The following is a 21,581-nucleotide window of genomic DNA, read 5'->3' on the forward strand; positions in this document are numbered from 1 at the left end:
CCTTGGGGTTTATGCAGGGGTTAGTGCTGGTTTTGGAGGTCTCCTCATGCCAACTGCATGAGGAGTCCCAGGAAGGCATGGTGAGACTACACACGGTTTGTCAAGCACCCAAGCTCTGCTCATGGGTGCCAGGCTGCAGTCAGAGCACTCAGGCAGCTGCTCTCCATTGCTGCAACACCTTCCTGAGCTGCAGAGGGAAAGAAGGCACATCAAACTGCTGCTTCAGCACGTGCATCTCTGCCCAGAGGTATTTCATCCTCGTGCTGCTGGAGATGAGCCTGGTGAGGCAGGAGAAATGGGAAACAGCTGTCAGAGCAGATTTCCCTTATTTTACTCTGTTTCTATCCTCTGTTCTCCCTCCTCAGTTTTCCCTGCACAGGAGATGAGTTTGTATTTGATACTGTAGCCTGTTGCAAATGCTGCACTGTTTTGTTCATTTTATTTTTTAATCAACAGATTGTAATTTATGCCTATGCAAGAAAAAAAACAAACCAAGACAAATAAATTATATCAAAAACTGCTGTGTTTTGGGTGTGATGTAGGTGAATTTGCTGGTGGGAATGATGCACAAGCTACTCCTGTAGCTTTTCTATGTATTCTTATGGCAAATCCTTATTTTCTAGCCTGACATACTAACTCTAGGGAAAGAAGTTTTTTCATGTTGTTATCAAACAGACTCGGATGCAAAAACTGCATGGAGTAATGATAAAAACAAGACTTAAAATCCTAAGGAATTCAAGTCATTAGTAACTTCCAGTAAGTAGTCTGTGGTGGTCCATGGTTGCATGCTCATTCCATCCTTCCGTAGGAGCAGAGCCAGGCTGTGCCCTGAGGAGTGGTAAATGAGACTGAGGCAGCAGGGAAGGCAAGGACAAAGCCTGACCTATCTCCCAAGTTAAGGGTAGCTGCAGGTTGCTCTCCTTTCCTTAAACATGGGGTGTAAATTACTCAGCAGGCAGCTAAAGAGCAAGTAGAAAGGAAGTACTTAATTGTTCTCACCATGAGGAAGTTAACCTGAGTATAAAGAAAACTGGTTGCAGAAAGGGAAACTGGACTGCCTTGAGCTTGAGGAGAGCCACACCAGTATCTGCTTAACCAAGATGGGCTGGAGGCAGGCTTGTGTTGATGTGTGCCCATGCAGTTTTTCACTGGCCACCCTAGGGAAGGGTGTTGTTCTCTCCTGGCCCTGGACCAGCCCTCTCGAGGAACAGAAGGGATGCATGGGCCTTTCCTCCATCCACCACCAGCTCCCAGTCCAACACTTACCTTTGAAAGAGCTGTGCAGGGCAGGAACAGCCTTCATGAACCTCTGAGATCAACTGAGGTGGCAGTAAAAGGCCCATTGCAAGCCCTGGAGACTCCTGTTGTATTTACACAAACAGGCGAGGTGCAAGTCCTAGCGAGGCCACATGGAGCACAAGCTTACACAGGCAATGGAAGTGCTGTGCTGTAACTGCATCCTCTGGCAAAGTGTCTCCGATGGAGCTGGCCTCAAGTGATTTGCTATAGCACCTCTTCACACACACATGTACATGTCCCTCAGCAACACTTTCCTGTGGTGTGGTATGGCATGCCCTCCCCTGCCTTCTCTACAAATGGAGCCAGCAAGAGAGCCTGGTGCCAGGCAAACCCTCTTGGTCTGGCTTTCGGCATTGCAGCAGCAAGCGCTGGTTTTCCAGAAGGACAAACTGCAACAAGACATACTTTAACTTGGAACAAACTTCTTTAAAATTTATTTTATAGATCACACCAGCCTGAGTGATCTTTAAATGCTGGTCACAAAAGAGAGATCACACCACCTCCTTTGCACAAACTGAAGTAAATCCTCTTCCAGTCTCGGCAGTCTCCTTCATTCGGAGCACAAGGAATGAAGAAAGAGAAAACCGCCCTGCGTTCCCTGCTCCACTCAGACGCAGAGGGCAGTGAAATCAGATGCAGTTTGATGCTGCTACAGGGCCAGAAGACAACCCAACCAGGCCCTCGTGCCCTGCTTGGCAACACTTCACACCCTCTCACAATGCGGGTGCTGTTGAGTGTTGTAGCTGCCTATAGTTCCTCCCTCACTAGGAGAGTGCTGGTATTTAGGCACATAGCTTGGAAAGGACTGACTGACCACCCCTTCCACCATGCTCAAGCCACTGCAGTCCCTAAGGCAAAGTACCCTCGTCTCCTAAACCACGTTCCTCACCTCTCCCATGCCACTTAATGCTCTTGGAGTGCTGGTGCTGGCATCGGGAGGCCTGCTGTTGCTCAGTCAGCTTGAAAGCCTACCCCAATCACAAGGTGAACTGGAATGAACTCCACGCAGGTGTCACAGAGTGAGAAACAGGAACAACCCGCTAAGGAGGAGCAGACACCTTACAGTCACCCTCTAATTAGAACAGAATCCTTCACTGGAGGAGGAAGCCCTCAAAGAAACCGAGGCTGACCGCATCAGCTGGGGAGAGCACCGATTTGCTGAGGATGCCACCTCCTCCCTCAAAATGCTCCCACACTTCAACAGCTCACCACAAGCTGGCAGAGAACTTCTGTCCTTGCAGGAGCCAAGAGGCAGGGTTAGAAGAGAGATCAGCAGGGAACTGATCACGTGCACAACCCAGGGTTAATGAACATCGTAACAATTAAGTTAATTCAAAGACCGTCCTTGCAGGGCCTTCCTAGGAAAGCCAGAATTTGTCATAAAAAAAGGAAAACACCTTACAATCTTTTCTTTAAAAAAAAAAAGAAAGAAAAATTACCATGTACTTCCAAACCTGAAAGCACTTCTGTTAAGTTCGGTAGCAAGCCATTATTGCCCTCTTCGACCAAGAGGGGAGAAGACAAATCCTACTGCTGTCATGGCAAAGTTTGGCCACTGAGTTCCAGAAAAGATTTAGGAAATACTGGAGTAAAAAAACCAAGGGGAGGTCACATTTGCCTGGTGTCTCTGTTCTAAAGGTGTGTAACCACCTGTGATCTCTGTCCATCGAAGTGAGGTGGCTTTCTCAGGCTCTAGAGACAGAACACATGTTCCTCCAATATATTCTTAATACTGTCAACTGAGCTGCTGCAGCCTTGAGAGGCAGCTTTGATTTAATCCAATGTGCACTGAGCAAACAATGAGGAAAAAGCAGCATGATGGGAAGGGGAACAGGATGGGCAAATGCCTGCCCATTTAATTCTGTCTCTAAATAAAATCTTAAGTGCTATTAATGTATTTCAGAAGGTTTTTCAGTATGGGATTCCTCAACATCAAAAACTGCTTTCCAATTTGTTTCCCTGTCAGATCTCCAAAGTAACTTTTTCTTACCATCTCCTTCAAACTTCAGTCACTACAACATTATATTAAACCCACTTGGAAACAGAATCCAGAAATTTGGTATGGGGCCTCAGTGGTGAGGAAACAATGCCCTGTGGAGCCATCCTAAGCGATGTGTTCTAACCTTTGCAAGTCTGGAATTTCCAGCGTCTGATAACCCCTGCATTTGAGACAGCAAAGAGGAGGAGAGCAGCAAGTCCTGTGGACAGAATGGGGTGAGGGAGGAGGGAGGCAGCTAACTGGCTCTTCACAGTTCTATCCAGACTCTCCTCTCATCTTCATGCACACAAAATATAATAAAAACTAAGAATAAAAACTAAGCCCATGATGTACAAAAATGTGTCAATAGGGAGAGGAAGAAGGTGTCAGTTACTCAGTTCTGTGTGTCTCATCACCTTCATTAGCTTATAAATTATTCTCCTCTCCATCGCTTCCTTCAGAGAGGAGGGACGATTCTTCTGCAGCCAATCAGCTGGATGGGTTTTGGTTTAAGCTGCTCTCGATCTTTTGGATAACAGATGAAGGGAAGGGGAGGAATTCCTCAGAGGGAGGAGTAAGAAATTTCAGCAGCCACTGGCAGGAGTCACACAGGCTCCCTGAGACTTCACTTTATGGCGCTGACCTCCACGTCGCCGTCCTCCTCCTCCAACTTTAGACTGAAAAACAAGAAGATGCACTTTAATGCACAGCAACCTCTGAATCGGAATCCAGATGGATTACACACACATCCGGACAAGCAGCAGGGCAGTTGTGAATGACCAGCTTCCTACCACTGCAGGAAGGAGATAAGGCAGGCAGACACACCATGAAGAAAGGAGGAGAGACAGATACCCTGTGAAATTCAGTCCTACCAGCTGGAGAGGACCTGATTTCCTAATTTTCTGAATGCTTCACTCCCATGACAGTCATCAGGTACCATGGGGCTCAGCACCTGGGAAATCAAGGCCTCAGGCTCCCTTGGCTTTATGCAGGATGGAAGGAGAGACCCTGCCCCCCTTTGTCTTTTTAACCTGAGTCTGTTCCCAGCCTCAGGCCAGCAAACCCACCGTTCTCTTTTTAAAGCAGCCAAATACCTTATTGCCCTCACGGATGTGGGGCTCTTCATCCAGTGCAGGCTGAGGGGAAGCAGCAAAGAGAGAGAGGCAGAGGTAAGCAAGAACAAAAGCAACACAGACTCTCAGGGGGAGGGGGGAAACAGCAAGCTGGGAGCACTATTTACAACCACAGAGATGCTACATCAGGACAAGAAGAAGATGGGGGATCAGTAAGAAGCCACAGGCAAATGACAGAACCCCTGCCAGAGGGCCCTCTTTCAGCAGCCAGCCTGCCTCAAGAGGGCTTGATTTGAGCAATGGCAACTAAGATAGCTAAAATTAAGGGGGGTAACACTGATCAAATCTCAGAGTCAGTTCCTGAACTTTTCACTTACTAGAAAAGCATACTAAAAGGAAAAGACCTTTCTTCTACCAGTAATAAAGCTGATAAATAGCTCCCAAAGCCTGCAGTTAGAACTGAGTTCCTTTTAGACCAGAAAGGCCAGGTATCCTTCTTGGACAAGCTGAGCTGAGAAGTACTAACCAACAAAACAACCTAGACGAATTTCTTTAGAAAGAGATATGTCTTTCCTTCACAGATGTCTTCATCCTCCCTCCTTGACAATGCAAGTGACCTGTGCCTAACAGTAGTACTTAGCTCATAATTTCCCTAGTGTAGGGATGCTCTACCTCTCATTCAGAAAGCAGAAATGTATTCTGTGACTGGCTGTTAGATGCTCCACTAGTTCAGCTACTGGGTGTATGGACATGCTTTTTCATTGTGAGCACAGTCAAGTAGTAAAACAGGCTGCCAAGGGAAGCTGTGCAGTCTTCCTTCTTGGAAATTTTCAAGACATGACTGGATAAAACTCTGAGCAACCCTGGTCTGACCTCACAGCTAATCCTTCTTAGAGCAGGAGGTTAAAGTAGACACTTCCTGAAGTACACCCTGAATTGAGGTCCAACCTAAGCTGCTACCTGCTGAAAGGTCAGCCATGAGCAGTCATCCAGCCATCAGGATTTTGCTTTCTGCTCTGAGACTACTTATATTTCTCTGTTTCTGTGGCACATTGAGACCCAAGGTGAGGGGACAATGCCTGTGCTTTAGAGTACCCTTCCTCCAATAGAAGAAACCAGGATGTAAACAGCTAGGACAAACAGGGCATTTTCCTCACCAATGGCTGCAGGGCAGGAGGTGTCATTGGCGCTGCAGCTGTTGAGGGGGCCTCGTCCCCAGCTGGTGGGCCCCCAGACGCTGTCCCAGCTGGAGGAACACCATCCTCTCGTTTCGTAACGGCTCCCTTCTTGGTTGACTGCATCTTGATCTGCTGTGGCTTGGAGTTCATTGGGGAGTTATTGGTGGTCTGGAGTAACTGCAAATTGCAAAGGGAGAGGCCAAGATCAGCATTAAAATACCTGAGCCAATCTGGTAAGGTTCAACGCTGCTTTTTAACAAAAAAGCCCAAGAGAACTCGTCCCAATAGCCATCAGGAGAAGAATGCAGCAGCAGCTATTCAAAGAAAACTAGGTCTCTGAACTGCCCTCAAGTACCCTTACAGAATGGAAAGGACCACTCAGCTGAGGTGACACTCAACCCTCCACAACATGACTCAAAGGGACCAGCTACCAGGAAGAGAATGAGCTACCACAAAGGGACCAGCTACTGTCAGAAAGAGACTGAGCCTTAAGAACCAGAGGCATCTGGCTCACCTCTCACCTTCACATTCCTTCATTCACATCAGCTCAAGACCGACCATATAACAAAGCACACTGCTCATGTGTAACCCATGGGCTGATGTTTGCGATTGAAGGACGGCCTCTTCCCTCATATTCCAGAGCTATCCAGATTATCCTGCTGGCTTCTCAGTGCCAAAAGTAGCTAACTCAAAAAAAAAAACCCCAACTCTTCAGGCTTTACCTTAGTGATGGTACCCACAGCTTTGGTGCGGCCTTCACGGAAGACCAGCCGCTGGTCTATGTGTAGGTATTCTGGGGTTTTGATGAAGCGGAAGTGCACCGTGGCTTTGTCCCCTGTCCTCAGGCAGTCCTTGTCCATGCTGAGAATCGTGGCTGTCTGACGGATGCTGCCACAATGCACTGTGAATGGAACACAGAAAAGCTTTCAGCAGCCAGCGCCATCAGGGGAATAAACTCCAAAGACACATTTAAGGCAGCTCTTGCTACCCTACAGCTAACAGGATGAGTCTGGAACGTAAAAATCTACTGTGTAGCAAAAACTATAGGGGTCACACAGCTGCCTTTGTTCAGTCCTCAAAAAGAAAACACACATAAGCTAGAACAGTCGCCTCCAAATAGAGACTTGCCTGAAAAACCCTCAACAGAATCCTACACACCAAGCAGCTGGAACTAAAGGACTCAAAATGAGTCCTTCCATCGGCATTTGAAGCTGAACAATCTTTGCAGCGTGGAGATCTGTCTCAGGCAGGCTCTAAGTACACTTGGAGTCACACATCTCCTTTTTACTTACAGCCTCCCCCATTCTCTGTCAGATCCCTCCCCTCTCTCTAACACATTGCTGGCAAAGGTAAAAACACGAACTATGGCGTATATTCAGGTTCACAGACCTGCAGGAGCAAAATCACCTCAGGCTAGAACTGATACAAACTGTTACCACTGGGAAACAAAGGTGAGACAACACTGAGACACGTACCCATGGCTTGATACCGTGGGCTGATGGTGGTGGGATGATGGAGCACCAGAATCTCTGCTTCAAACTCCCACGATGCTTGTGGATTCAGGCGGGGTGACACCATTACCATGCCTTTCCGGATGGAAGAACGCTTGATCTGAAAAGCAGAGACACATAAAAACTTGGCTGATTCTCCAGGGAAGAAATTTGCTTCTCTGGCTGACTGCATCCAGAAGGATCCTAAGGGATTTCACAGATGCTCACCAACTCATGCTCACCAAAAGGCAAAGCAAGAACTGTTTAGCACTGTGTAATGATGCTATGCAAAGGCTGCAAAAATCAAGTTCAGCTGAATTTTCTAAGGAAGCTTTACAGTGCTGGGAATGCTTGACACTGACACAGAAGTTTTAACTCACTAATCCTTTAAAAGCAAAACACACAGCCTGCTTGTGTATTATCCAAGCAAACGATCTCTCTGAAAGTGTGATGTCTGTTAACACAACACGATAAGTCTGAACACATGAAGTTTGGTATAGCCTAAATTATACCCCCTTAAAATCAGTGCAGCATTTATTGACAGAAACCTTCTGCAAGAAGAATCACATCAAATGCTGTTAATTGTTAAACCCCAAATCATACAGTTGGTCCTACAAGCTGAGAGGAATAGTGCAAATACACTGTTCAGGACACTAATGCAGTTCTAGCACAAAGGGAAACTTTTCTTCCAATGCCCCCACTTTGTTAGACATCTCATCTCCAACACTAACCCTGATTACCTTGGGTCCCACTGCTACCACCTGGCAGCTGTAAGGTGGAACAATCGGGATGTGGGACCCAGAAAAGTTCTTAGGGATTTCATTCAGTTGCGAAATGAGGCAGCTGAGGTTTGCAGAAGCAGTCTTACTGCAGCAAGTCCAAGAGCACTCTGAGGGTTTAGAACCAAACATCTCACCTTTTTCAAAGCAAAGGAGGCAGTCTGACCTCCCCGCACTTCTTTGACAGGCATTCTCTTGCGGTGGATAGACTTGACAGCAATAGGTAGGAAGTTGCCAAGGGGATCTGGCCCCAGCAGCAGGGTGTCATTTAGCTTGATGAGGCCTCTCAGTGTTGTCCCAGACACCACTGTTCCTACACCCTACACCAAAAAAAGGAAAAACAGTAAATGGGGTTACTTGACCATGCTAGCAGAAGAGCTCTAGAACTCCCCTCTCTAGGGAAGATACCTTCTTCAACCTAGAACAGGCAGAAAATTCTTCCAAATAGCAGGACCCTTACCGGGACAGAGTAAGTATCATCTATCTGGAATTCTGCTGGCTCTTCTTCCCTGTAACTAGTCCGTGGAGACAAGAGATTAAGAAACATCTTCAGCAAATCTAGGTTCTCCCCGGTGACATTAGAAATCTGGAAAATGGGGCACATCCTGTGAAGGAAAATTGATGAAAACAGAGTTAGCTCACCTCCCTGCCTGGGATTCCACATGTAGGAGACATCCAAAATCTTGAGACTCAATACACAGTGCTAGAAAGGGAGAGCCTGGCAAGCAGTCAGAGGCACAACACCCCACTTTTGTAAACCTGTAACATTGCCTCTGCCTTCTAATGACATTCAGGAAAAGGTGTAAGGTTCCAAGACTGAAGGAAGCCGAATAACCTGCCATCTTCTGCAGACTGCCCAGAAGCAGCTTCTCACTTGTCTCAGAGAGGGGAACACAAGCAGGTCAACCTCAAAATCAACACATTCTTATGGTATCAACACACCACATGGCAGATGCAACCTTCACACATCTGAACAATGAGACTGTCTTTCTGAATCTTCTCACCCAGTCTCCAAATAGGATCAAAAGAGAAACAACTCTCCTCTACTTCCATTACCTCTCTGAGCTGAAGTTGGAGGCTGTTACAATGACATCATCCTTGCTCTGAACCAGCACGGGAATCTTCCTGCACCCTGGGGACTTCAGCAGTCGCTGTAACAGCTTCAGGGTTTCTTAAAGGGTGAAATGAATATTGTTAGGGAAGCACCTCCTGTCTTTGCAGATTTCTATTGTGGGGTCTCTCCCCAAAGGGAGACTGGTGTTTTTGCCACAAATAGACAGGAGAAGATGACTAAAGGTGTGTGAGACTATGAGTTTGCTACAGCCCAGGTGGGACTTAGGAGCCATTCCATCTTCCATTTCGTGCCTGCTAGCCTGCTGCCAAGCAACACCATACATGAACAGGCATACACGTTTGCATCTACAAGTGCAATGCTGTGAAGCAGACTTTTTATGGCTGTCTATTAAATATCTTTAAGCAGTTAAAAGATATTTCCTCTTCCTAGAAAGGGTTTTTCATATTGAAATCAATGAAACCCAGCAGCACTCAGGAATTGAAATATTTGAGAACATGTGAATCAGAAATCAATGTTGACCAAACAAAACTTGGCACACTTTCTCTAACAATCAACCTGCCCTAGAAGGTTAGAGAAGCATGAAAGGGGCAAAGATCACCGTCACAGACTGGGACAATGTAGGTGGATCAGATCCAGAAATAAATATTTTGGGAAAAATCTCAGGGCTCCCAACTTTGATCTTTTGCCTCTTTTAAATATATTTTCTAAGCCTCACACTTATCAGCCAGCAGGGGCATTAACCTGATGCACTGGCATCAGCCTCCTGCAAAGTGCCTTACAACAGATGAGGGGGGAAAAAAAGGCGAGTAAGGGCTTAAAAGAGCAGATCATTTATATTCTACAATTGACATCCAATTAGACGGTTTTTGTGAACAAATAATTGCCTATGGGAAAGTAATGTTTTGGATACAGAAACACACACATCTAATCATGCCATCTGCTCTTCACAGATACATTTGAGTCAAATCTTGTGTCTATTTAATTTAAACAGAACATGACATGGGAGTGGCTTCTCCCAAAAGCAGCTCTTCTCACCCTGAGCCAAATGTTCTCCTTTCCCAGTTATTATCTTATGGTTAGGCCTTATATTTATTTGCCAAACATATGTTATAGAGACATTCAGATTACCTTCTGATGACATGCATCTGTTTACCTGAAACACAGTTGGGATTTTTACAATAATGAACTAACCACAGATAATGAACTAACCACAGACAGTACCAGGAGCATTCACTTTCCTGATTCTTAGGACTGATTATAAAAAAAACCACCCCCACCATCGCTGCAATTAACCACAGCATGTTCCTGGAGCTGTGGGAAACAAACTAAGAGAATTTTAAAGGTGAGAGTTGGCCACAACCTGAAAAAAGCGTAGGTTAAAGGGACACTGCTGGGATTAGAGGTGCTGCTTTAACTGCTGCCGAGCAAAACAGTCACTAGCCCCTGCTGCTCACTGCCTTCCCCATTTGTCTAGTCCAGTCCAGTCCTGCTAACATAGCCCATATATGTGGCTGCTTTGAACCATGTATTAAGTGCTGGTTGGTTGTTCAGACAGAGGAAGGAGCTGCTGTAGTTATGTCAGCTTATCTGAGAAGTACCCAGGTGAGCAGGATGTAACGAGCAGCTGCCCCTTCAGTTAACGGCTGCTGGTAAACAAGTTTGACCACAGCTTAAGATCACATTCAAATGGTGGGCAAGAAGGAAAGCAGCTTTCAAGAGAAGTTCCAGACATTCCCTGCAGACTTAAATACCCAGAAAGAAAGCAAAGCCACAACCCTAATTGTATGCTTCTCCCCTTAGAGCTCAATTGAGAAAAACCATGTAGAAACATTTTCATGTTGCCCAGCTGAGTCCCCCAACTTGGTTAATTTTGAGACAGTGACTAGGAGTGAAATGCCTGCAAAATGGGCCATGGAAAAGGACAGATCTCTGGGAAGTGTTTAAGGTGCAGTCAAAACAGATAAAGCGGCTTTCCTCCAGCAGTAATTCCGCAACCCATGCAGAGGACAACAGAACATTCAGAGGTAAGAAACAGCCCTGGAGAGAGCGTGTAGGACTCACCTTGCAGGATGTTGGCAGGGCACATGTCAATCTTGGTCACTACAACAAAGACGGGAACATTAAGTGCAAGTGCCAGGCCCAAGTGCTCCTTGGTCATTCCAACAATCCCAGCATTACTGCCAACCTACACCAGGGATACAAGACACAGGGATGTAAATGTTCCTCTTCCTGTAAGCTGGGTTACAGAGAAAGCCTTGTGTCAGACATGCAGTAGGCTGTGATTAGGTTGTAGATGTGTCATTGTGACTGTATGAGCAGACCAATCTAATTTCAAGTGCTGCTGGACACTGGCTAATTTCTCCTCAGTTTTAACAAGGTTTTCTGGAAATTAGAAATCTTTCAGTTTTCAAGAATCATATGTCTGCCTGGGACTGACAGTCCTGGGGCACTTGCCTCAGAGTCCTGGTGAGATACCCACAGTGGCTTCTGCTCTCCACTTCTGTGAGATGCTGCCTCCCTCCACAACCCCACAGGGACTTTGCAGTACATTAGAAATTGAGGCTGTCAAAGCTGTGAACAGCCCCACTCCTGCTGGTACAATACATTCTTTTTGCTACCTACCATAAGCATGCAGAAGTCAGGTAAATGGCCAGTCATGCCAAAGACGGTGGTTTTCAGGTACTTTTCATGACCAGCCAGGTCAATGAAAGTAATGACCTTGGTGGATTTCTCACAGATCTTTGTCCATTCCAAGCTGCCACCATGGCTGTCAGGCTTGTTCACCACGTTGCCCTCACTGTCGAAGCCCAGAATGTCATTGCCCACACTGCTGGTGCGTCCTGACTCAATCTCATGCTTATGGCGGAACAGTTTTTGCCGAGCAAAGCCTCGGCCATTGTCTAGTTCACCATGTGTCAAGACACCTAGCAATGTGCTTTTTCCTGCATCCACATTGCCAACCACTGCTACCCTGGAGGGGAAAGCAAAAAGGAACCTGGTAAAATATAATTCGTGAAGAAACAAACAATCAAAATAAAACCAACCCCAAACATCACTGCTCACGTAAATAATGAGTTTGGTCTCCCTAAACTTCAAACACAGAGTCAAAAATGTTACACCTTCACAAGCAGAGATTCTTTCACAGTTGTTAGCTAACAGTGGAGATCCCAGATTCTGAGGAGTGGGATGTGAAAGACTGTGGAAACAAATCACTAGTGTCCAGAACACAGTTAGACATTGCTTGATGCCATACAGCGTATCTCTTCCAATTCCTAGTCTCTTCTATCCAGCATACCCACTGTGGCAAATTGAAAGAAAGACTAAATCCCCACTTGGTCTGGAGTATCTCTGCCTTTCTCATACTCTTCACATTGCAATAGCACCAGGTGCTAGGGAGAGCACAAAAATACAAAAATTTAAATTGCTGTTCCCAGGAAAGGAAAAGCACAAACAACAATGAAACATTTGTGGGGAAAAGCCTCTCCTACAACAATCTCCTTCCTTGTCTCTGATAAAGGTGGTTATTATGGCTGTTGGTAAATGTTGGAAATCCATTCCAACCATCTCAAGTCATGTTACACAAGCTATTATATGTTCATTAAAAGGTGACTTGGATCATCATAGTCTTGGAATAGAACTGAACCCTTAGTCAAAAGCACTGTGTTCCGGCAGTGTGCATATAGATACATACATACAGACACACGTGACTCCCTACTGGGATTCCAGGACACAAAAGATCCCCAAACTGTGAAGCCGTCACTCAGACAGCAACAGCCCTTAGCTAAACACAGGCAAACTTTCACAAACAGTTTGTTCACAAAACTGACAGCAACAACAACAAAATGGCAATTTCATTAGCAAGGAGTGGTCAAGCTCAATTCCCTTGGGTAGCTACAACACCCAGACTCAAATCAGCGTTGCTGGCTCAGCATCACACACTGCTCACAGGGTAGAAATGCAGCCAGGCTGCTGACTAACCCTGTCTCCACCCGGTTCCTCACCTGACCTCCAGGAAGTCGTTGTCACCCACACGTTTCCGAACCAGGTAGTCGCGCACCTTTCCCCCGGCCTCCTGGTGCTCCCGCAGGAGGATCACGTCTGCCTCGATCTGCTCTGCCATGCTCTTCAACGTGGCATAGGATGCTTCCATGTCTGCCTCGCTCAGACCATATTCAGTCCCATCTAGTGTGATGTTGGGGAGACAAAGAACAATCAGCGAGCATTACCTTGCAATGGCCAGCAGCTATGTCATTCTGCCTGGGACTTTCGCACTGACTGGGATTTATATGTGGACTGGAAATGTCAGCCATGTAAAAAGAATAAGCATCCTTTGCCCCAAATAACTAAGGACTGTCTTCATGCTAACTCTTTAGAAATACTAGAAAAGCAGCATCTTTCATCTAGATGAGTTTTCTACACAATTTCTACAAGCAAATACTTAGGGATTGGCAAGAAAGAACCATTTCTGTCTGATTCCCTTACTTCACATGCTGAAGGTAGTTTGTTTGCAATCACATGCTGAAGATACTTTGCATGCCATTTCCTTCAGTCAGATAAAACATCTCACATTGTAATCGAGGGAAAAGCATTAAAAGGAAATATCATCACAATTAACCAGTGAATGTAGGACCAATTTAAACAATCAGTTTATTTTATGAAACCACATCCCAAATACATATTTTCTGCAAGCCTTCCCTGCACAGCAATTTCTTTAGAATCCTACATTCTCCAGTTAAAACAATGTTTTTTGGCATGTCTCATTGCCTTCGCCCTGGCATTTGAAAGAATTGCTGACAGAGAAAAGCACAGAGGCACTGCTGCCTCTGAACAGCTCACCCAGGCAAAGAATTGACAGTGAGAACAAGCCTGCGGCAACTATCGAGACCATTTCAAGGCCACCATAGCTCTTGGCTCCTCTCCTAACCCAGGTGTTGACAAGCTGTATGGATTTCAGACCACGATCTCCTCCGAGGTAAAAAAACCTTCAACAAAGGTGGAAAGCTACACTGCACCTGGATGACCAAAGCTATTGCTGTATGCGCATTCATATGCATGGCTGACTCATCAGCTGATGAGCAGTAACTGCAGTTTGCATGAACTAATCAGCATTTTAACTACTGCACAGCTCTCCAACAAGTAAAGTTGCTGGGTGTTTTCTAACCTAGCTCATGAGGTGGCTGAGAAGCTGTTGAGATGGTGGAGACAACAAAAAGCACCATGGCTGGGGTCTTGGGTTGTAGAAGGGGAATGAGCAGAGGACAGAAGAGAGCAAGAGCCAAGGTATAAATGGAAAGAGAGGGTAAGAGCCAAGGGATAAATGGAAGAGGCACTACTGATGAAGCAGTGAGCTTCCTGGCAGTCTTCACTTGCTTCTCAGTCATCTGAGTTGGGTACACATGATTATCAAAATCATAGACACTCAAAGTGAATGAGGAGTGACAGTGGCAGGGATACCAAGATTTGTTTTCTGTTGGCTATTGTTTCCAATTTACAGAAAAGATCCCCATCTTCCTTGACTACAAAGCAACCCAAAATGAAGTTAGACGTTTTAGCTCATATTTTAAGGTAAAAAAATAACTACTTCTAAGTACATCAGTGCAACAACCACCAGTTAACACCCTCACAAAGTATCCTAAAAGAGAAAGCTGTTACTAGCCTGACTAGCTAGATCTCTGCTGCAAACGTGGTTATCCCAAACACCAAGAATGAGGGAAACTCACTTGGAGACAAGAACATTATGCCTGTGATACTGGCTGTATGACCACTGGCCTTTTCTAGGCTTCTCTTCTACATTGGCTTTTTCACAAGACATCAAGAAATCACCAAAAGCACACAGTTCTGAAGTAACACAGCTCTCTCCCTCCATTATCTCAGCCAACCCTGGCAGTGATGTCCAGGTTTTGTACTCTTCCTCAAACTTCATAACTAGTAAAATTTCTGATCATAACAACTTGATGTCCAGCAGATATCCAAGCTATCTGAAATGTGCCTTTAGCCTTATGATAGCCATAGACAAGCTTTTTGCATTCAGAGAAACAAATTTCAATTTCTAGCAAGGCCATGTTCAATACCATCATCAGATGTAAATATTTAGATTGTGGAGAAGACCAAAAGGCAATGTGTGCTAACTGCTAAAATTCGAAAAGACAAATGACGCGGTCACACTCAAGTTAATGTGACAATAAAGGCTTCATGCTGAGAAAAGTGAAATCTTTCTTTCCATAGTACAGACATACATTAACAAAGTAAGTCAGTAGCATACATTCTGGTTATCCAAAGTATCTCAAACACATTCCTATGGGTTAAAAATATTGTTATTTAAAATGGAGAAGTGAATAAAACCAGACAGAACAAGACCTCTATCAGGCACTGAGGACGCCTCTACTAAAACTGTTACTGTAATTTCAGATCCTTCATCTTTTCCTGGAGCGCCCAGACAACTTATGCCTTATTTCCAAAAAAAAGCACTTGCATGATTTTATATAAAAAATATGTTTAGCTCCACTACATAAGACAGTTGCTGACAGGAATAAAATAATCTGTCCCACATGTTCTCCTGTACTTTGTGGAGGTTTCCAAGTTCCAAGCAGCAGTCCAGTTAGATGAAGTAGGCTTTTCTTGTAATTGCGATGGGTTTTGTTGTTTTCCTGAGGAAGATACACTCACCTGATCCTTGACCGATGACATAGATGGTCTCCCCACATCCCTCATCAATTCTCTCTGACATCTGCCGGAGCAAACTGTCATATTGCTCTGAAGTTGGACTCACCATCACCAGCTGGAAAGAAGATTAAATATCCATTTTCAGATGTCAAGCAAACAATTTCAAAACCAGCTTCAGTTATAAGGACCATCAATCCATGTACTTTATTGAAAGAGAAGAGCTCTTTCTCAAGGACCGCTTTTTGGTGGTTTGCTTTCAGTTGTTTTTATTAAACCAGCTTCACTGACAGCTATTTCCTTGTGACACTGCACAAGGTTATTTGTCTGAGCTCAGAATTCATTTATGTTGCAAGATATACTTCAAAGCACGTAAGAATACCAAGCACCTCTTTTTGAAGTAACCAGTGTTTAGAAGCCACATTTAAGTGAACATCCTTCTTCTGTGTAATACATGTATCCATGCAAGGAAAACAAAGGGGAGGAGATATTTCCTCCAAACAAATTCCTTAGCTGGGTATTCCAGAATCCACTACAGACAGTGCTGCTGCTCCCCCAGAGCATGACAGGACAGCCAGAGGAAATCAGCCAGACCTTGCTGCAGAGCACACCTAGGCACCAAAACCTAGAGCATCTCACGAGTCTTTCACATACTTGATCCCCCCATACTTTTCTGAGGGGGCAGAGGGGAAGGAGAGAACACAAATAAGCATTATTTTCAAACTCCTAACAAAACTCCAAGTACTTCATGCTACAGTGCTGAGAGGCAGATGTAACAAAGCACTTTGTATGAGCATTTTTGGGCATTTCACCAGTGGAGAGCTGCAGCTGTGTTACCAACAGCAGCAAGCCAGCAGCTGTGTTACCACCAAGCTTTGACTGCAGTTATTGCAACAACCACAACTTCCTTTGATCTCCCCTACAGAGGCAGCAAGAGGAGGAAAAAGTAGACAGGAACAAAGTGGAAAATGAGGACAAGACAACAGCGCTTCAGGATTTTTCTTAGAACAGCTGAGGACAGTTGCAGAGAGCGGCCACAGTGGTGGAACGGCAGTGGCAGACCAAGGAGACCTCTATTACCCACTCAGGGCCAGTTGGCCACCTGCTCCCTGACTACCTATAAACTGTTGGTGGCTGAGCATCCTGGTACAGTGGCTCTCTAGCTGTTGCAATTCAAATATGCATTTCTGCTAAAAAAAAAAGGCACTTTTGGTACAAGCTGTAAAGTCTACCACCTACCAAGAGCCCTATGGGGAGGTGCACTTGTGCCATGCTACAACACTGAATGAAATCTGTATTTCCACTAGCTGTTCTTACATACATGGTCTGAAACCATGCTCAGAACAATGTACTTTCCTTTACTACACATGAAGGCAAGTCTAAAATCTGTGCTAGATTTGCCTAAAACATATACTTTGAAGCAGTTCATAATGATTACATCATCAAGCCTGCCCAACATTCTCTACTAACACAGAGTGACTTGCTAGCACAGCTAAACAATGTGTATTCAAGGAAGAACTGCCCCTACTACCTACATAGTTGCTGAAGACCTTTATTAGGAATTTAGAGTGTAAGGGAACCCAAACCCCACAAATAACACTTAAGCAGCTTTCAAAACTAGAGCAATGCATGCATCTGGAAAACTGAAGCACAGACAGCAAGCCATTAAGCATGGTTGGAAGCTTTAAGGCAGACAAAGCAACACTCTCCTCAAATGTTAAGGGTCTCACATGTGATGCATGTGTCTGCAAGGGCCAGGCAGCTACAACAGAGACCTTCACGTGCCTCTGAGACACATGCCCTAAGTCTTTTAACTGCTTGGCATGGTCTGCAAAGGGTAGCAAAGCACTCCAATGTGGAAGGCCACATAATCTTTTCACTTCATGCCGCAAACAACTGAGTTTTGCCTTTATTATTTGCTCTTTTGGGTTCATCTTCTTCTTAAAGGAGATCACTGGATGTAAATATATTTAGATGGAAACCAGCAACTGTTCAAAGGCTTGATCAGGACAGAAATGGAAGGCTGTGTGTTGATATGTAGAGCTTGTTTTGCCCAGCGAGCACTTTCAGGAATTCCTGGAAGCACAGCAGACAGGCTCACTGATTAGGCTAGTGCACCAGCACAGACTGGGACTTAAGAAGATCTATTAAACAGGCTGTCATAAAGATCAACAAAATAACGGGCCACCAGTATAGAGCCACACTAACTTCAGTTTCTTCAGGTCTCATCACCAACTTTATTTTCCTAAAAGTTCAAATGCTTCAGCAGTGTGCCTGGGCAGGGTGCTGTCTAAAGTGTGAGTGGATATTTCAGACAAGCAGCTCTCTGTCACCTTTCTTCATGGCGCCAGGTAGGAGGGCCCAAGGCTCAAACAGTATGGTACCCACACACATCAGCTCAAAACACCATTCCCCCTACTCTGCTGCTTTCACTGCCAGACAAGGTGCTGTTGAAGGGTGTTCCACTGGTAGACAGCCTCCAAAGTCTACCCTAGGACCGATGAAGCTTACAGATGATGCAGTGTAGTGGGGTGTCAAGAGAAGGATGTGTGGAACCAATAGCAGCTTTCATTGATCACACCTTCCAGTGTTGTTCAGTGTTTCTAATGGCTTCTGCACCCACAGCCAGTTCTGCCATTTCCTAGGTCACTGCAAGACTTTACTCTCTGGTTTGAAGATCTCTTCAGCTAGCTTCTTGGACACAGGGAGCCTGTTCTTTGCCATCTCTTTGGTCAAAGAGAGGCCCTCCATCTTGGCCTCTCTGCTTTTTAGCTTTGAGCAATCCCCTCCACGTTTGCACTACATAGCTGTGGTTTTCAGAGGTTTTCACAAAGTCAAAAATTTCCATTTCTGTTCTTTCCACTTTGCGAGGCATTGAGCAGTTAACAGTGGGAGCCATGTGGGGTCTAGAAACCTCAGATTTCCTATAGGGCAAAGAAAGTAACAACCAGTTATTGTTTTATTCTTATGACAGCAGAAGGAAATATATCTCTCAAGTTTGAGATGGCATCTCTAAAGTCCCTTCCCAAGCTCTGGGGAGAGGTGGCTTTTCTCACCTTTCCTCTGATCAGCTTTGGGATTAACATATGCTAGAGATAGGTAACAGCTACAGCTTCTGAGCTTACTCCAGGGGTCAAGTTGAAAGATGCATTTTCAAGAAACCAGCGAGATTGAGCTCAGGGTACATCAGCACTACTGCAGGAAGTCCTTACAAAAGAAGCATTCCATATCCATGAGGTGTGAAAACGATAAAGATTAAGGGAAAATGAAATACTATGTGGTATGTAGTGCTGCTCTTTATTGGACTGATGCTTTCCATGGCTGGAAGGCAACCACTAGCCATTTGGAAGTCAGGGAAAAGGCACCTTCTGTAATATATTTCGCTTTCCGTTTCTGTGGACATATATAGTTCGAGTGCTAATAACGTTCTGTTGTCAATGTAGATCTAATATAACCATCATCTCTTCACTAATAGCCTTGTGTGATATGGTTTTATCCTGAAAGATGATTACTACTGCAGTGTGTTAGTAGTGGAGGGAAAATAAACACCCACTAAGATCAACACGATAATGAATTTGTGCTGATGAATCAAAGTGTTTGCTTGACCAGCTGACAAGATGCACTTGATAACTGAATCCCAAGGTGCTTCTCTCTAAACAAAGCCCACCCTACAATGAACACCCTGCGGGAGAACAATGAGAAACATATGCAACACAGCTAGGGGGTGGGTCAGACAGGACAGAGGTAGCAACTAGCAAACAAACAGATTGCAGTGGGAATCGCCAGTTTAAGCAGGAATTGAAGGGCAACAATTCAACTGGGAAGACAGGAAAGATGGGGGATCAGAAGGGAGGGGCACATTAGCTTCTGCATTCTCACCATATGGGATTGCCATTTTGAACACATAGCAGGAGACTAACATGGAGAGGTAGGACAGAGCCCATACTTTTAGCTCTCATCCAAGAGAGGGGTGAATGAAAGGTCTAAGGAAAAGACAGCAGCTGCACATTGTTATATGGAAAAGTAACTTTAATAAAGGTCAAAAACATGCTTACCTATCGCTTTCATAGTGCCTGCAGATTTCTAGGAATGGGAGACAGGCTGACAACACAAATGGAGACTGTGGGAGAAACACATTCCTCTCTCTTCGTCAAGAGTTTTGGTCAGGTTCCTGGCTGTCAAGAATCAGTGACACAGCCCTCGGCGTCCTCCTGTGCCCTCTTCCACATCAGCCACATCCAAGACAAAGCACAGATCAATATTGGCATCCTGTATCAAAATCTTGTCCAGCTCATTAAGGCATAAACAGGTGGCTCAATAGATACTGCAGCCTTGATTTCTGTTCTTGACTATCTTTTCAGACATTTTCATAACACTTGTTTTAATACAGCACCACATTGTAAAATATCCAGTCATTCCCTCAAACAAAAGCTTTTGCACACCCACACATCACAATTTCTCTTTCTCCATTTTTCCATGGGGGCAAGAAAATCCAGGACTTTGGAACAACTCCAAATGGAAGCATGAAGAGGAAGGATGTCAGAAAACCAGGAGAATACACCAGCTACGCTGACTTCTGGATCACATAGTTACAAGCAGACCAAAACAAGTTTTCAGGACACTCTGGAGTGGGAGACGGTACCACGATACAAACCCTTGGCAGCAGCAGCTAACAGTTAAAGAAACCAGCCAATTGGGGGGGGGGGGGGTGGTGGAATTAGAAGATAGGGTGGAAGATGTAGTCTGTGGCAGGCCCTGGCATACATGTATTACAAAAATGCAAGATGGAAATGAGAACAGATTCTGACAGAAATAAGACCACCACACAGTTTCACCATTCAATTCCTAGGAAAAAGCTGCTCAAGAACAATTCTTTTTGTGCTGACTTAACCCGGTATGAAAGAGCAAGGCACCCTTGTCTCTGAGCCCTCATGCTCAACGAGTTACAAACTCTGACCTGCTTCTACGATTGTAAAGAAAGCCCCAGGAACTAGTACGACTGGCAGCAGAGATAACTACAGAGAACCAGCGCAGAGGTAAAACGTTAGACGCTAAGGCAGCCGTCAGCTTCAACCCCTGCGCTCGCTAAGAGGACGCAACACCCGCCGTAGGCACCTCCCCAGAGAGGGGAAGGAAGGAACAGGGCTGACAAGCCTGCTGGCTCCCTCCTTTCCCAGCCAGGGCACGGCTCGCTCTCGGCCCTAACCCAAGTTTACAGCACTTCTACCGGCCGCCTTCACACGGCCCGGCAGGCTCTGCCACCCGGCCGGGTGATGTTGAGACCCACGGGGCCACGGCACGATATCCCACCTCCTGCAGGGGTAGACGAGTCCCCTGCCCCTCGCTCTCCTGAGGTGAAGGGTAGCGAGGAGAGGGGCTGGCCTCGGCTGCCGGGCCGCCCCGGGGGAGCAGTCCCACAGGAAAGGGGGGCGCCAGGACGAGGGCAGCGAGGGGCCCGGCGGGGAGATGGCGGTCGCCGGGCCTACCTTACTGGTGAGGTCGATCTCGGGTTCGCCGTTGAGTGCCTCACCGTCCTCGGCGTCGAAGGCAGCGCGGAGGGGACAGGCGGCCGCTGCTACAAGAGGCCCTCCACCCGGGGAGCCAGGCTCCGGGGCGAACATACAGGCCGGCACCGGGGAGCCCCCCACCGGGGATCGATTCCGCTCCGCCGCCGCCATCTTCCCTATCCCTGCCCTCCTGCCCCGCCTCTCCACCCTGGGAGGTGCGCCCGCCCCGCCCCAGGCCCGCCGAGGCGGTGCTAGCCAATCAGCGGAGGAGGAGCTGGGTCATTAGCCTGTAGCCACGACGACGGTGAGCGAGGTAATGGTTATTCATGAGGGAGGGCCACACCCCTACGAAGCGCGCGAAGCCAATGGGAGAGCCACTGCCAGCTCGGCTTGTTTTCTATATATACACACGCACAACAGAGACCGCTCGACGTGTCCGGGCTGTTCTAGCCAATAGGAGAGCTGGCCCGTGTGACAGAGAACACTAAGGGCCAATCAGATAAGAAGACTTGAGCAACTGGGTGGGACTAAGAAACATGGGA

The 21,581-nt window shown here is 46.0% G+C and overlaps 1 protein-coding gene across 4 annotated transcripts; it reads right to left on the minus strand.

Annotated features, from left to right (window-relative positions):
* Window positions 1–3,602: 3,602 nt before the first annotated feature.
* GTPBP1 (GTP binding protein 1) lies at window positions 3,603–21,402 on the minus strand. 4 transcript variants are annotated; one of them, XM_061450831.1, is made up of 15 exons: window positions 21,019–21,109; window positions 19,588–19,752; window positions 18,023–18,456; window positions 15,539–15,650; window positions 12,874–13,054; window positions 11,495–11,843; window positions 10,934–11,057; window positions 8,854–8,968; window positions 8,258–8,402; window positions 7,935–8,117; window positions 7,004–7,139; window positions 6,251–6,429; window positions 5,508–5,705; window positions 4,372–4,413; window positions 3,603–3,954 (listed from the first exon to the last, which is right to left on the minus strand). In XM_061450831.1, the coding sequence occupies exons 4-15, from the start codon at window positions 15,642–15,644 to the stop codon at window positions 3,862–3,864; spliced, it is 1,851 nt and encodes a 616-aa protein (XP_061306815.1). In that variant the 5' UTR covers window positions 15,645–15,650; window positions 18,023–18,456; window positions 19,588–19,752; window positions 21,019–21,109; the 3' UTR covers window positions 3,603–3,861. The 4 variants fall into 4 exon arrangements, with proteins under 4 accessions (XP_061306815.1, XP_061306816.1, XP_061306813.1 ...); XM_061450832.1 differs by lacking the exon at window positions 18,023–18,456; XM_061450829.1 differs by lacking the exons at window positions 18,023–18,456; window positions 19,588–19,752 and having other exon boundaries at window positions 21,019–21,402.
* Between the last annotated feature and the right edge of the window lie 179 nt (window positions 21,403–21,581).

The sequence above is a fragment of the Pezoporus flaviventris genome, unplaced genomic scaffold (genome assembly GCF_033815535.1).
Source record: "Pezoporus flaviventris isolate CSIRO_AGI_PZ_B2104156 unplaced genomic scaffold, CSIRO_AGI_Pfla_v1 ptg000011l, whole genome shotgun sequence".
NCBI classification, from domain to species: domain Eukaryota; kingdom Metazoa; phylum Chordata; class Aves; order Psittaciformes; family Psittacidae; genus Pezoporus; species Pezoporus flaviventris.